Genomic DNA, 18,092 nt, shown 5'->3' on the forward strand with positions numbered 1-18,092 from the left:
TATTATATTTCATAATATCTAAAAGGGGAGTATAATGGACGAGCGCGCGCGTAGCGCGCGCAAAGGATGTACTATAGTTAGGTAAAAATGGCGTTTGCTATATTCTTGTAAATAGTACATATCTAGAATTTTAATACCCATTATTATCAATGAAGATTGATTTTAATCTTGATACATAACTTACTTTTCATCTTTTTCTAAATGTAAAAATTAGGGATAGATGAAGAGTAAGTTAAATCGAGATTGAAGTCAATCCATATATTGAAACGCGTATTAATAGCATAGATAGCATCATTTATAGAAACGCGAATTGCGTTTTCAGAAATCACCAATTATTATGGCAATCTAACCGGAAGAACATTCTCATTTTTATTTCTAAATACGCGTTGTATATGCTTCTCTGTAATTATTCGCATTTGCATGCCAATCACGTCGACGACGACGTAGGCGATGTTAGTCGTCGGACGGGCGCCAAGAAGTCCGAAGTCGAGAATTCGAACGCGAATTACCACGGCGAGAAGCGAGTCGAGTGAAGTGAGCCGCGAGAGCGGAGCGAACTCGCTGGCTTCAGTGCGATGCCGGCGGCCACGTTGAAGAGACGAAATTGTTCGATTCTCTCGTTCGGGGATGACGTGCAATCGAGCCTCGCGTCAGGGTTCATCCGCTGGTCGATGATCGAGCTAATTCGTCGTTGCAAAAAATGTGTGTCATTATTCGTTAGTCGTGCGAGCTATCGAGGTAAGAATCGATGAGTTTTCGGTGTCAGTTACGCGATGGTACCGCGCGTATCGCGCGTATTCGATGCTATCGGATGCGACGCTCGACCGCAGTGATTCGGTGTGAAGTGATCGTCGCGTTCTCCGGCTTCTCCGCCTGTTGCGTGCGTGGGGAATAGCAGGAGGGGATAGGCCGTATTCTCGATTTTCGAATCTCGTAAACGCTCGCAGCGGAACGGAATACGTTGGCGCGCGAGAGAGGGAGAAGACGCGAGTGCGCACAACAGCCAAGTGTGTATGTGTGTGTGACGTAACACTATCGTTACGAAGCGGCGCGACTGGCGCAAGGCACGCGTACGTTTGTTGCTCCTGACGTTTTCGCTCCATCGAATTATGCGTCGCTGACAGAGGTGCTTCATCGCTATTATTTATGGGATCAGTGCTTTGATGTCTGTGGCGAAAGATACGCGGTAAGATTTACGGACAGGATGATATTTTTACAAGATTACCGGGTGTACTGCAATCGCTATTACTTTTTTAGTATGGCCAAAGTGCGTGCGTTTGTGTGGCCGGAAATTTATTAATATAAGTCGGTTAATCGACAGCTCGTTGCGCGCCGTGTGTGATGACCGGCGGTGAATCGGGAAAGAGAGATTGAAGAAACCGAAGTAGAAGATGCGTACCACAGCGCCACCGAGGACTGCCAAGCAGTTCCGGAGGAACATCGGTCACGATGCTCCTTTGAATTACAGGAATCGATTGGTACGTTTAAATCTCGGTCGAAATACTATATTGGTTCGGGGAAAAAGTTTCTTCGTATTTTTTAATTCAAAATTGTATACAATATCTTCGTTAAAAATGAACGAAATTTCAATTTAAAAAAAGGGTTTTTAAACTTGAAATCTCTCTACTTTCGAAAGGTTACTATATTTTTTGAATTTCTGTGAGTTTGGTAATTTTTACATTTAAAAAACTACGAGCTGAAAAAGATGAAAAATTTTCTTTTCACTTTGGGAGTCTCTCACGTGCCTAAAAAATTTACGAAAACTTTTGACCTATCGTGAAAGCTTGAAACTTTCCCTACAAAATCATTTATTTTTAATGTTCCTATGATTTTTTTGTTCCTGAATTATTTGCGAGTTAAGTAAAGGAGCATTCTGACTTTGATTGCTCATAACTCTGATAAAAATCATCATACCGCAATTTTAAAAACAAATTCTTAAAGCTGAAATTTTACTCTAGCGAATGATATAATTGTAACGAAAATTTTGCAACAAATGAAAAACTTTTGTAAAAAAAATTTTTTTAATATGAAGAAACTTTTTCCCCGAGCCAATATTATAACAATTAAAAAATATTAAACATTAGGTATCTAGTAGATTGCTTTTTGATATAATTTTTTCTTTTTTTTTCTCTTAACTCTTATTAAAATCGTATAAAATCTCAAGAAACTAAGTACGAAGAAAAGAAGATGATATTTTTATCATTATTCATACGCATGCATTGCTTCATGACAAATATTTCTTAAATTGACACAGATATTAATTTTTTTCCTACTTTTTATCCAATATATAATTATATATGAAACATTTTTTTCTCGGATTTTTAATTTAATAACACTATTATTAAAACAAATGTACGTCATTCTTTTGTTTTAATAAAATTTTGTTTGTTTTATTAATACTGTTGTTAAATCAACAAGATTATTTTCAATTAAAATAATGCTGTCGATACAATATCTTTTTTTTTTTTTTAGTGTACGTCTTATACGCGACGGGGGATTTTATTACTGATTTTAACTATCAATATCATTTAAAAGCGGTAGTCGAAAGCGAAGCATTTGTGAAATCCAAATCTTGTTTCTCGCGTGACATCGTTTCGCATTTTTAATGATCTCAAACTTTTTTTTTTGAGAAGGCAAATGTGAGCGTATTTCTTGATGCAACGCATGGCGTGTTGCGAACGCGCGAGAGGGAACCGGTTCTCTTCCTTATAAGCTTTAAAACATGCAGTTTCCTTTCACCTTCACGGGAGACTTATCGGCGTCGTTCGTGCGTGAGACAGAACATTTTTGCGTTCACATTACACGACTTGCGTCTAAATTCACGCGTACACAATCACACGGAATTAAGTTAGAATGAAACAAACTATAACTGTCACAAACTGTAACTCACTCTAACTTATTGCACCAGTGTATATCAGTTCAGAACTTGGGGTGGAAAAAGAACAGACTTTTAATTCAAATCCGTATCATATTAAAGGCTGCATTCAGCAGAGAAAGCAGCTTTGCAACTGTTGTAAAATTCTTCAATATGATTGGTCTTGCTCTTAGTTCCTCATTGAATCTAAATGTATAAACCAATCATATTAAAGAATTTTACACAGTTGCAAAGCTGCTTTTTCTGCTGAACGCATCCAAAGACATAGAGAATGGACTGCGCGATCCGTGTGTCAAAATGGTCGATAGGGATGAGAGAATATATTAAAGAATTTTACACAGTTGCAAAGCTGCTTTTTCTGCTAAACGCATCCAAAGACATAGAAAATGGACTGCGCGATCCGTGTGTCAAAATGGTCGATAGGGATGAGAGAGAAGGACTGTGGTAGACGGCTATTTCTATCTTTTTCCATTCAATGATGTAATGGGAGAGAGAATGAGAGAGAGATTGGCCGTCTCCCACGGTCCCTCTCTCTCATTATTGTCGACCACATTTGATACATTACTTAGATACGGATCGCGCAGTCCGTTCTCTATGTCTTTGGTACCATACTACACGGAAAAAACGATTGCTTAGACAAAAGTCGCGATTGGCATATCTTAATGGTTATGACTATAAAGATATACTTATGATTATCGCAATAAAATGTATTGATGGGCGAAAATTATCATTATTTCCGATTGTGACAAAGATAACATTTTTTCTGTGCAATAACGTTTTTTTTATGTTCACAAATTTTTAATTGATCTATTAAATTGTTTTTGTTTGTGGTAAAAAAAACTGCCGTGACTTCATAAAGAAATAATGAAAAAAAAAGAATAGAATGAGGGAAGGGAGAAGAGGGGGGAGGAGCTAAAAAACATATCGGTGGTTTCAATATCAAAACGTATTATGTGGAGAATTTTGATAGATGTACTTACATTTACATAAAATATGTATATATATATATTTTTTTTTAAATATTAAACATGCATGCATGAAACATACATAAAGATAAGTTTGGCCATTTCGATGATATTTTTTATATTATAAAATTTTGTATTATATTAATATACATAAAAGATGGATCGAATTCAACTTTGTAGATTGTTAATACTTAATCTGTCTTCATTCGTTTACAAACTGATAATCAAACATTCGGAAAAACCCCGGGCGAGACGATTGCGATAACACACACCTATTCTGTCTCAGGGTCAATACTTATTTCCGGTTTTGCAGACGTTTTTTTTTAGCCACTTTGACGATTTAACCACTGGTAAAAAAAAGTAACCACCGGATATTTTTCCATGCGTTCGTCTATAATTATTGTTATCTGATGACGAAACTTGACTACCTTTTTTACGACTTAATTATCCAATCTCGCGATTACAATTGTCGACGATAAATGCGTGAAGACTGAGCATTGCTATGTCAAGTCATAATCAATATTTACAAGACAAACTCATGTCACCACGACGATACAAGGATTATGCAAGTCATCTGTTCATACGTTATGTATAAAAAAATCAATACGACAATTAACTAAATTATGAATTTTATGAAATAGCATCTTAACTTGTTACAAACTTTTCTATCAAATTTGCTAAATATCTATGTATTTTACAATTAAAAATATTTAATATATTTTTGCGTTTAAAAATTATTTACACTTGAAATCTATTTGTATAATATCTGTTTGCAAAATTGAAAGCAAAATTTTTCAGTTATTATATGAGACGTGCCACGGTAAAACGTTATAAGTACCTGCATTTTCCAATTTTTAGGAGAGGAGAAAAAAACATTCATTTTCTTGAAAATAAATGTTTTTTTTTCCTCTTCCAAAAACTCATTTTAAAAATTCTACAGAATATATTACCGTAATAACTAAAGATAAGAGCAATCAGTCTCTACAAACATTTTTAATTAAGTATTTCCAATTTTTTAAAAATTGTATCAAAATTGTTAAAATTTTAAAAGGTTGTAAAATCATATAAAAATGTAAATAAAAAAAGTATTCGGTCCAAGTAAAAATCACAACTTACAACGTTTTGAAGTACATTATTCATTTTTCTTGGCTTGCAACAATATTTTCTAACACAAAATATTGGTTCGTGATAGAACACAGCACTTAAAACCAATTTGTACCTATAATAAAACGCATTTTCACAATTTTTGCACTTAAATATTTGGCTACGGTACATCTCATATATAATCAATGAGAAATAGTTAAATATTTTGAAGTTAAAGTATTAGAATTTAAATCGTATAGATCGTATCAGTCATGATTATAGCAAATGTAATTGACCGAACAGCCTTATGATCTAGAACGAGCCGAGAGAGAGAGAGAGAGAGAGAGAGAGAGAGTGTCCGCATACTATAATTGAATAAAATCGTGAATTAGAGTTACACGTACAATTGCGATGTTTCCTTGGAATATCTAATGTAACGACCTATACAGATCGACATGTGAACGGCGTGCGTGTTTTCAAAAATCACCGACGGCGATTTGTTATTAACGCCGGTCAATTTGCTTTTTTCACGTGTGACATGATAATGACTCGCCCACTACAGATTATCGATAACGAATGAGTTCTGTACACGACCGATAAATTTACAATTTAAATCTCGATATTTTAGCATACACGATATTAATTTCCTTATCTGTTTGCATCAGTCACGTAAATTCCGAAAATAATTCTTTAAATTTTCCATTACTTATCATTTAAAATTTATTTCTGCACTAAACGCGCATTTCTGCACTAAACAATTATTTGTCATATTTCTGTGACAAAGAGATTAAGACCGTCCTTCCTAAGATTGAGCTCAATAAGTCTCGACTAATCCTTTGTGTACGTTAATACTAACGAAATCTTCTAATACAAAAAAATATCCAAATGGCAAAACTAATGCATGTTTCATGCATGCATGTCTAAAATTTTTTCAAAAAATATATTATTTTAAACACGAGAAAATTTTGTTCGATGATGAAGGACTAATTTAATGTATTCAATTATCATGTAATTCTATTTTAACATCATTAATAGAATTTATAATTTTTTTTATATTTTTTGGGTGTTATTTTTATCTGGTTTATTTTATATGCGCAATATTCGTGATATTTGCGAAACGATTGACTCACGAAATGCAGACGTTATCGTGTGCGATAACAAACAGAAACGGCGCGCGCCAGTCATAATTTTTTTTTTCTGCATCTGCGCAACGACGTCTACTATTATGCAGATCTACCGGCGTCGGGGATTTTTCAAAATCGGCAGATGCAGCCGCCGGCAATGCGTCATTAACGCGCATTTAACGTTGCAAACATGCCGCCCACGCCTGGCGGCGACGTCAGCCTTGGCCGACATTTTCATCGTTATTACTTTTCCGTTTCTTTTTTACGTGAAACTAATAAAGATCGCGCCCGCGGCGTCTTGAATTATTTATGAGATTCGGGATGGAAACGACGACTAAACGTTAATGACAATTTTTCCTCGGTTACTCCTTGCGAGCGTTATGAAATTATACGTGTCGTTTTATGAACGATGCGTGTATGAGATTGTTACATGACTTTTAACACCAAAGAGAATGGCGGATTAGAGTTGTGATTGACGAGTGATTTTATTCATATGGACATTTCAGACTTCATAAATCTTATTTGAGAGAGCCATTTAAAATAATTTGCGATGGTAATGGAAAAAATTTTTAACACTGAAATAATAAATTTCTTTAAGAAATTATCTCCTATTTTTCTAACTTTCTTAACTAATAACAAAAATAGGAGATATGACAGATGTAATATAGAATATTTATAAAATAATTGCATTATGATGTGTAATTTTTTGAAACGAATTCAATAAATTAATAATCAAATAATGATTGTATGGATTTATGTTTCTGATTACGCACACAAGTTTCGATCTTTTATTTGAATATCTTAAATTCCAAAATCTATGATATTGTAATGCTTTTCAATGTATTAGCATTATAAAATTATTAATCAATGTCAAATGCCTCTTCTCATAAATCTCACATTAATGAAAGGAGTGAAATTATCTTAGTAGCTTGTAAACACCAGCTGTTATAATTAATGATAAGTGGTCTGTCGCGCACCGTCGATGATAAATCGATGGAAGGAAAGCCGATTAGTAATTCGACCTTCTCGACCTAATCTGCGCTTTATGTTCTATCTTCGGCATTAAAGCCACGAGATTCTGATCTTGTGTGGCGTCGATATACCTAACCATTAATGCATAAATCATGTAACGATGACAAGATTATATGTGCCAAATGTTTCGAATAAGAAATGTGTCTCAAAGAGAAAAAGAGAAACAGAAATCAAGGAGATCTTGCATATCAAGTCTCAATCTCTTGATTGCCAGTAACGATTATCGTCGACGAACAATGACGATCCTTCGACATAACTGCGTGGCGATTTTAACGCGCAGTCTGAAATTATACTAATGAGAGATGTGAGGCTTAAAAGGTTGCATTGGTGAGCATTAATGCAACGCTGATTGAACGTTGTAACGCAACATGCGATCAGATAAACTTCTATCTGAGCTTCCATTTAGCACGGGCAATACGTTGTAATGAATTCGATTTTTTTCAGCGATACGATCGACGTTTGCTTTAATAATTAATATTTGCTTAAGCTGCTCATAATAGCTCATAAAGATTGAATAAAGATGAAAAAATCTATAAAATCAATAATGTTAAAATTAATTATAATAATGTTTAGACATTAGAAACATTTAGATTAAATCGATTAAATTAATTTTTACAATTATATTTGAAAAAAATTTAGTACGAAAATGCGAATATTTTTCTTAAAATAATTGTAATTTATTATTGATCAAAAATTGCAATATATGATTAACGCAGTTTAAATTTAAAGGCATTATTGCATACAACGCGTAATTATCGACGCAGTAGAATATACCAAGTATTTTCTGATTATGAAATCACGATTTGTTATTGAATGGTAATTATTAGTGGCGGATAAATCGGATTGCTATGTGTATAACAATAAAATGAGTCTCTGATTGTCTTTAATATTATAATAGAATTACAAGTTCTATTATAAGTAGCCATGGTAGATGAGACTTCTCTTGTGAGAGTGAAGACTGATCATGTCGAGAGTTCGAGTTTTTATGTGTTTGATCGATCTATGCGGGATTTAAGCGGAGAAAATTGCGGAAAAAATAAATAATAGCGCTGCTAATAACGACAAATTGCAGTGTCTCAGACGAAAAAAATGTGGAAATAATTATTTTAAATGGTTGGAATGCATTTTCCGGAGAGCCGTGATAGTTTATGCAAATCGCACTCGGGAAATACCGGTTCTCGAGAGATGTTGCGGCTATGCACAATGGCTGCCACATCGACGACACAGTGAAAGTAGCTACATAACAGATAACTATGAAAAATTCACGCGCAATCGTAATTATCACCATAATTATCAGCGATTAACCACGCTTCAGTGATTTGCAATCTCATCGATCCCGAATTTCTCAATCGAGTGTGGTCAGTAATATGCTTCTTTCTCTGCACAGTCTTGAAAAATTTGCGGTTGCTATTATTTAATGAATAAACGGAAATATCTTCGAATATAATATTATTGGATATTGTAATTTATATATTACCTGTCAGCTTTTGCTTCTTTATTATGAAAAATTTATTACTCCGAATAATTTATTTAAAAAAATATATTATTAAAATATTCTTTTAATGCTTATGTTTATATTATAGGTATAAAGAGCAGTTTTATTATGTAATTTATTAAATTGATTTGATTACTTTTAATGATTAATTTCAAATTATTAAAAAAAATTATTTAATATTTTTTTGAATAATTTTTAATTAAATAAATAATTTTTAAATTAAATGATACTTAAAACGTTATTAAGGATATTGTTGTTAACTAGAGTTAAGTTTTAATGGAGAATACCTAAAAGTAAAGAAATACGAGGAGAAAGAGGTAACATTGTTATTTATTTATCTATTTTATGGATTTCATTGACAGATATTTTTTTATTACTTTTAATATTTATTTATTACTTTTTTTATTGTAATGTAGAAATTGAACAATTGAAAAATCAAGCAATAAGAAATTAGAGGTGCTATTTATTGCTAAATTATTCGTCTTATCGAAAATTTAGACATTGAACATGCATGAAACCACTGCATGGATCGTCGTCTCGACGTCTGTAAACAAACCTCCAGTTATCTGCACCACGTTCTCGAATATTGTTGACATTATCAGCAACTAATTATAAGACGACTCGCGATTATCAAATCCCGTCTACATTGTCTTATCGTCACCATGGTAAAAGTCGAGACAGACGAAGTTTGAATATATTGTTGAGAATGTTGCGTCGGTAACAAACGAACAATATTGAATTTGCAGATGTAAATGAAACAGGAGATTCTTAAAGTTTTCTAGTAGTATTTAGTATTAATTTATCAAATTTTAAATAGAATAATTATATTCTATTAATCTTAATATAATAGTTTCTAATAATTTTATTTTTATTTATCTATAAATTTCTTTTCTTTCATCTACCGAATTTGAGGCTTAGGTTAATTTAATATGATCGTATTTTTCAGACAAGACCAAATAATTTGAAACTTTGCTACACAGAAACACATAAATATACATACAAGGTTTTATCATAGAAAAATTAATTATCAAGATATTTATTAAGATTAATATAAATTCGGAATGTATTTTTAACTTTGTCATTTTTTTAAATTAATTTTGTTAATATAGAAATAAACTTTAATTGAGAATTTTTGGCGTACATCTTAAAATATTTTGTTGATATTTTGTTTTAACAAATTAGATTAACAGGAATAATTGCATAAACGAAGACTTTCAGATGGAATTTTTTGGAGAACGGAGAGATATCTCGCTTACTCGCAATTCCGCAGTTTCGAGAGCAAAGACATACCACGTTTGAGAGAAAGGATAGGTATAACGGCAAGGAGGCCCGTGCCGATCGTTGAATGAAATTTAAGTGGGTCGCGCATGAATGAAATCGTGCTCACCCGTTTCGTTTCATTCGTGCGCATACTACATGCATGCACGCTCACTCTCGCGTGGGCGACCGGACGTGATTTAAAGCGATTACGCTTGACCGGTTACAAATCGACTCTCCACGATTTGAATTTTTCATCCATCCACATAGCATTCCCATTTTCTGTTTAGATACTTTTTTAATTAGGGATGGAAAAGAAAATTTGAATTAAATTAGGATGAAATTATTTGATTTAAAAATTACATCATACGAAATATCTTTTTTTATAATATTGTTTAAATAATACATTCTTAATATTCTGTATTTGCTTTTTGAAAAGTTGATTAATGCGTGTAATTTAGGATATTTATTTAAATTACAAGATTTCTAATAAGATTATTTAATGAAATTAGGTACAAGGTTTCTTAGTAATCATTCTTATTTCAGAGAGACATTTATTTATTTGTGCTCTTAAAATTAATTAGAAGATTGATAAATCTGGATCATGCAAAGATTTAAGTTTTTTAACGCTTAAAAGGATTTATACGCTTACCTATCGACTATATTTAAATGATGTAGTAGTGCCCATGCAGGTGCACATAAACACGTGCAGGATGTGCGTGACAACGTTGCGATGTTCTTCACGTCTCATGTTACTGTTTCTCTTATTTTTTGCATATAAAATTTACAAGTAAGTCGATTTAATAAATTTGATTGCGATCGTGTCTCAAGGCGAGATCCGATCCTGTTTTTCGATTTCAGTTCTCGACATTCGCATTGATATTAATTAATTCATGATCGATAGTGTTTTTTTTCCATCTGATACATTAAGTCTGTTCTTTATCGATGAATTCTACGTTTGCCTAACTGGGCCCCCCACTCAACGAAATCTTAATGAATAAATTATATAATAATGCGCTATTTATGCTCTCTCAAAATTCGCTAAACAAATTTTAGCACTTATTTTGTTTAGCTAAAAAAAATTTTTTTTGGGGGACTGAGTAAGCTGTCAGTGTTAATAACAACCGACTTGGAAAATCAAATACACAGGATTTATACGCTATTTATGCGCTTTCATATTCATATAGTTTCAATTTTTGCGCTGCATTCCTAAAGCACTTTCCTCTTGAAGCAGTCATATTCATCCCTAAATCGTTTAAAATTGCAAAATTATGCTATCTAACTATGTAAAATATATCTTCGATTTTTGCGCTGCAACCCTCAAGGGACTTTCCTCTTGGAGCAAACAGTCATATTCTTCCTTAGGTCGTTTGAAATTGCAAAATTATGCTATCTAACTATACAAAATATAACTTCGATTTATGCGCTACGAATTCCAAGCAATTGTGTTTCTATTAAAAGATTAGAGATGATAATGTAAAAGGGTTTTGGAGAAGGCAGATCAAAGATACAATGGTAAATATAATAAATAAGAGTAGTAATACTTTTGTTTTATTTGTTAACTTCTTTCTGTTTTGCATAATTAAATAGTATAATTTTGCAATTTTAAACAACTTAGGAATGAATATGGCTGTTTGCTCCAAGGGGGAAGTGTCTTAAAGGATGCAGCGCAAAAATTGAAACTATGTGAATATGAAAGCGCATAAATAGCGCATAAATCCTATGTATTTGATTTTCCAAATCGATTATTATAGTAATACTGACAGCCTACTCAGCCTCTCACAAAAAAATTTTTTTTAGCTAAACGAAATGTGCGCAAAAATTTTTTTTGCGAATTTTGAGAGCGCATAATAGCACTTTATTATGTAATTTATTCATTAAGATGTGGTTAAGCGGGGGCCAGCTAGGCAGATGTATGAATTCTCTGAACTAATGCACACCGATGCAAAACATTGAAATATAGTTAAATATTATAAATATAGTTTGTATTAAATATTATGTAATAGTTTATATATAATATTAACTTTAGTAATTATTATATTTTTTAAAACTATAGTTGATATTAAGTATAGTTTATTTTACTATTGTACTGTGTGCATCAGTTCAGTGAGTTCTTCGATAAAGAACAAGCCTATTGATATACTATTATGACACATAGCCGACTTTGATTGACATAGATAATAATTAGATCTAATCAACACAACATTCTATTTTATCAAATATGTGTCATTGCTGTTTAGTTTTTATAGATAACAAATCATTTTTTGCAAATGCAAAAATACTTCGGAGTCATTTATTATAAAATTATTTTAAAAATATTAATTATAAAATTAGCAAATTATAAAATGATGAAACTAGCATACAATCATTGTTATAATACTGTTCTATAAAATTATTGTGAAGTTATTAAACTATTAATAGTATTAAATATAGTATGTCATAATAGTATTAAACCATTTTGAAAAAATTACTCCAAGAACGTTCCAAACTTTAATTAGCTAAAGTTATAAAGAAATTGCATTTGGTAGTAATAATAAGGAAAGTATTAATCGCCACTGCAGTTGTTACCGACAGAACGGTATGAATCATACGTTTTATTTCGAGAGTCAAAGTAATACTGAAATAGACGCCGTCCCACGACGAGAGAAGGCGAATCGTCTATTTAAAGGATTTGGACTGGGATTCTGTCTCTCTCTTTCTTTTTCTCTTTCGTTTATGAATACGTGTAAATAATTATAGATATTTCCAAGAAACAATTTGGCTTTTATATCTTGCCTTTGATAAATTTTAATATTTAAAATATAAATTTGATATATAATATTATATAATTTTATAATATATGGTATTAAATTTAAATATAATATAATATTATTATTATTTTATATGAAAAGTATTATACTCGGTATTATGTGGAAAAAGGTTTGAATGAATTTATACGTACAAATAATTTATAAATATGAGCATATGAATGCTTATTAGTTTTACTATTTAAAAGATATAATATATCTTCTCCATTCTTACTTTCTCTTTCTTGATTCCCATTTCTATCTCTTTCTTTCTTTTAGTGTTATGTAAAGTTTCTTGAGGGGCACGTGGGCTGCGTCGGTTCGGACGTCATGCCAGAGTTTCCGGTATATGTATCGTGCTTCTCTTATCGTGCTTCTCCCTAGTGTGCCAGCATACGGAATTGAAATTGCACGCTTGTGGCCTTATTGAAAAGACGTCAACGCATTGCGAAATAAACGGAACCATGTATATACTTTTAACAGATACTTATTTCTCTTAAACGAACAACGCAAACGAAAGTAAATATGTTATCCAATAAAAATAAATTAGAATTTAGTTAATGAACAGTAATATATATAACGATGCGTTGTTAGGATTATTATTATCGTAGGAAATAAAGCGAAGAGAAAGATTTATTCTCTTTTGGGAAATACAATAGTTGTAGAGTCAATATTTGAAATATGAAAATGTAGGTTTAAAAAATATAGATCTTTCAAATCACAAATTTTATTTGAACTTAGCTATTCTTAATTATAGAATTAAATAACAGTATACTTTTTTAAAGTAAGGGAAAATTATTGAAAGAATGAAGATTTAAAAAATGCTAGATAAAGTTGCTATAAAATATTTTATATAATTATATATTACAGTTTTTCTATATAATTATAAATATTAAAAATAATTTTAACGATAATTATACCAAGATTTGATAATTTGATAATATCATCATATCAGCTATCAAAAACAAAGAATAATATGTAATGACAATCGAATAAAGAATCAAGAATGTTTCTCATGATATGACAGATGGAGTTTCTTGGAAGAGTTCAAGACGATCGCTTTCGATCTCTTAATGCCAGGTCTGAAATAATCGAATAACAAAGATGCTCTTGGCATTAGTTTGGCATTTCATCATTCTGTTTGTACAATGTCGTAAGGAAACTCGAGATTATACTTGCTGCCAGTCAGACTCGATCCCGTGTTAAACGCGTTTCTGTTTTTTGAATTGTTAACGAACTCGGCACAAAAAATGGGTAACAAACGGATGGCATAATTGCGATAATAATTTTTAATATTTTGTAATTAAGTTAAAAATTCTGCCAGCCAATATATCTTCAATCGATATATTAAATTTTAAAAAATAATAATAAACTTATGATTATATTTTATTTAATTCGAAAAAGATTTATTATTACTTATTTGTATTAACTTTATTTTTAAAAACAAGATAGTTAATCTTGGAAATGTTTTAAGTGAGATTATTTCTTCCCGTATAATGTCTTGTTATTTTCCTGTATAATGTCTTCAAAGCTGCAATGATTTTCTACGGTGATTTTCCCATGCGAGACTTTGGTCGATTATTTATCGATTAACGCGCCTTTCTCTTTCTTCCTGCTCGCGTGATTGCGGATCTCGTGAAGGAGATTTCGCACGCAAAGTTGTAAAGCCGCTCTCTAGACGAGTGTTTATGTAGTTCTGTTCACGCAGGACCGTCGTCCGCCAGAATCCCAAATAATCACGGAAAATCGGTGGTTCTGGCGCGTTTACAAAAGTGTTTCGTCACTACCGTGTCTGGCATCGTGAAAGGAATTGAGGTCGTTCTTTATAACCTTCACAAGTTCAATCTGTGATTTGATATTTATATTGATTTATTATTAATTTATATTATTTTTTTGCAATCTTGCTTTCAAATAAAATTAATACATTGATTTATTGTAATTCTATATAAATATTAACAATAATAATGAAGGACTCTTGATAATAATACAAAATAAATATAATAATAGGGCATATGAGAGTCGATATTAAATTAAATTATATATTAAAAAACGAAATATTACATGTTTCGGTCTTTTAATTAGACCCTCTTCAGATATTTACATATAAAAATGTTACTATCTGTATTCAGGTATGTAAATATCTGAAGAGGGTCTAATTAAAAGACCGAAACATGTAATATTTCGTTTTTTAATATATAATTTAATTTAATGTTGACTCTCTTATATGCCCTATTATTATATTTATTTTCTATATAAATATATTCGAAAACATTTTCTCGTTCTTTCTTTTAATATGTGACTCGTAATTATATAATCTATTAAATCATGTACTGTTTAATAAAAATATAATAGGAGTGTTTGAAAATATTTACAAGATATAGTTGAATGATGTATTATACAAAGAAAGACTAAATAAAAAGATAAACAAAGTGCCATTTAAGATCTTATCTTGATTAACTATTGAACGGATAAAAGATTTATTATAATTTATGTGCATTAGACGAAAAAATCGAATCGATCAATCTGCAGTCACGATATATCTTGGATTCTCACAGCGGTTGTCTTGGATTGTTATAAGTCATTCCTATGCTATCTAGGTCGCATTGGACACTTCGTGAGTGGACAGACGTAATAATTGATATAAATAATGGGATAGCATAATGGGACACATATGGTAACACTGTAACAGTAGTTGTCAGATCTCGATAAACCCGAGGATAAACCCATCATAATCATACGCCCATTGAAAGTATATGCGAGAAAATGCAATGACTGACATTTCACAGAGTGCAAAGCTACGAGAATATGCGATCAGTAATAAATGTCTCCTTATTCCAATATTTGCAACGAGTCCTAATTGCAATTATTTATTTTTAAGAATTATTTTACGAATTAAAAAATTTAAAGAATTGAAAAAATTTTTTTAATATATCATAAAACTTTATATAAAATATGTTGTAGAATTTTACAATTTTATAATTTTAAAATTTTAAAATTTTAGAATTTTATTATAAAATATTAAGATTTGTTGTTGTGTGACTGCACGCAACTACAAGATCGGCAAGGTCAGCGACGAAACGCAGTATCGTGATGCAGGTAAGCTCACGATGATTATTTTCCCAATCGATACAGCGTTCGTTTATTTATTCACCGCGCTAAGTGGTGCCGTCTTCTCGCAATTTTCTCTGACGCAAATTAGCGCGTGTGACGATGTTATTTGAGATTATTTTTACAAGTCCTGCGATACGTTTATATACGGGATGATTCATGTAGGTCATGTAGGACAAGAAACACGCACGTGTGGTGTTGTACTGCGATAAAGCACTAGACATTTCGCCATTCGCTGTGCGATCCCGATCGTTCGAAGAATACAGATTTACAATATAATATATTATAGGACCGTATATGTGTAATAACACAAACTATAGAAATCAAGTCTTAAACGGTCTAGCTGGATCTTAATGCTTGTATGGTATGATTCTTATGTGAATTTACAGTGAGAGCAAAAAGTATTTGTAACAAGAAAATTTTTTATAAAAAAGGTCTTATTTGTAGAAAATAAACATTAATTAGCAATTTTATACAATGAATACCTACATTCTGTTCTGACATATACAAATGAGCTTCGCATGTATTTCTGATATTATAAGCTAAATTTCTCGACTGTACGAATACTTTTTGATCTAAACAATGGAACTTTTAATTTTCGCTTATTTTTCAGATAATATATTTTCTACAATTAATACACATCTTTTTGATATATAATTTTAAGAAACATACAGTCTATTTTATACTTTATGAATAAATTGTTAATTAGCAAGAAATGATCATATCAATTAAACGTCGAATCGACGTTGAATTGGTGTTGAAATCGTATCGATATCGATTCGACACCAATTCAATGACTCATTTCTCATTGGATAATATTTAATTTTTAAAAATAAAGTTTTTTTAAAAAATATTTTCTCTGTACGAATACTTTTTGTACTCACTGTATATACTACGTATGTAGTCCTTAGAAACGTATGACGCCGAAATGATTTTTCGGTCTTGAAACGCTAACTCTACTAAACTACCGCAGTAATATCACGAGTTAAATTTAACTAGCAATTTAACAAATTTTTGATGCTTATTCACATCTTCGGAACGATCTTAACCCTTACCGTACCATGTACAATTTGGTGCTTCCTCATCCATACCATCAAGGTAAAAAAATCACTAGAATCTCTTCGTTTTTTTCACCTCTTCAAAATAATTCAAAAAATCTCTGAAAATTCACCAACATAGGTACTTTCAACTTTTTAGAATAAATATTGACTCTTTATTTTGGAAAATAATAAAATGTAGTATAATTTATAATTACCGAAAGATTCACTTGTTTTGCAAACAAGAAATTTGCACGAACAGGAATTGTTCGATCACTAGTTACCCATATTAGTAAGGGTTAATAATGATGAACGACATATTAAAATTTGTAAATAATTAATTCTTATTGCGAAAAATATTATCTCGAACCCGGATCTCTTGTATTCCGTGCGAGCATCCTAAGCCTTTAGACTACCGAGGTAATACAGATTAATTTTCTTGCAGAAAGACTGATTTCGCGGATTCCTTTGTTCAGCTCGTTTACCTCGAGGATTTTCCAAAACTATGCCGGAATTCATTCCGCGAATCCTTTGTGAAAGGCGGCGCTGTAATTAATAACCGTGCGGGCAAAGCGCGAGTTGCCAGAATTAGACTTGCAAAGCACCGACATGTCCGCGTGCGTACTAGTACCGGTGTACCGACTAACCGCAACCAGCCGTCGTGCAAGTGTTATTAGCAAGTCAAATTTCGGAATAGAGCCTTAGGCTCGGCCTACGGAAAAGCGTACACGGTTTATTTGCGCCGTGACCAGCCTGCAAGATCGAGTTCGGAATTCATAATTCGCGATGCGCGCGACGCTGTCGTTTTAAAAATACAGCGTGGCATCGAGGCGCATAGATGATAGGTACACAGGTGTAACACCTTGCCAATGCTTTTACAGATACCTTTTAAAAGAGATAAACGAAAAGTAAGGAATCATATAAAAATGAGGAAATACGCGTGCAATGTGTACGCAATTTATTTACTTATTTATTTTAATAGAAATTCAAATTTATTATTATAAATGACTTTTCTGTTATAATTTATGTCTTTTATTAGAGAATTTCTTCAAAGTATGCTTTCCATTTGACGTGCATGTACCTCATATATTTCATGAAAGTTTTTCAAACAAAATCCCAGGATTAAAAAGTTGCTATCCATCAGCTGTTCAATTATCCATGACTTCTAACGCGACTTACATTGGAATGTCGACGTGATTTATTTCGTCGTTACCGCGCATTCCATTTTCATTTTTTGCGTAACGCATCGCATAAATCGCACGAGCCTTTTTAAGTTCTCTCGGTGCCGCCATGGGAATTCACGCTTACGTAAATTCGATACACGAGAGAT

At 31.9% G+C, this 18,092-nt stretch overlaps 1 protein-coding gene across 3 annotated transcripts in view; it reads left to right on the forward strand.

The window, feature by feature from the left end:
• The window catches only part of Sarm (sterile alpha and armadillo motif), a 117,465-nt gene that overhangs the window by 10,935 nt on the left and 88,438 nt on the right, over nt 1-18,092 (forward strand). Inside the window, exon 1 of one of the 3 annotated variants that reach the window (XM_018505626.1) lies at nt 1,243-1,478. The exons of the other annotated variants lie outside the window; for them this stretch is intronic. Coding sequence (XP_018361128.1) covers nt 1,392-1,478 — 87 coding nt within the window. The 5' untranslated portion in view covers nt 1,243-1,391. Of the gene's footprint in view, nt 1-1,242; nt 1,479-18,092 lie in introns of those variants that run through there. 3 annotated transcript variants of the gene reach the window in all.

Source organism: Trachymyrmex cornetzi, unplaced genomic scaffold, assembly GCF_001594075.2.
Source record: "Trachymyrmex cornetzi isolate Tcor2-1 unplaced genomic scaffold, Tcor1.1 scaffold21, whole genome shotgun sequence".
Lineage (NCBI taxonomy): Eukaryota > Metazoa > Arthropoda > Insecta > Hymenoptera > Formicidae > Trachymyrmex > Trachymyrmex cornetzi.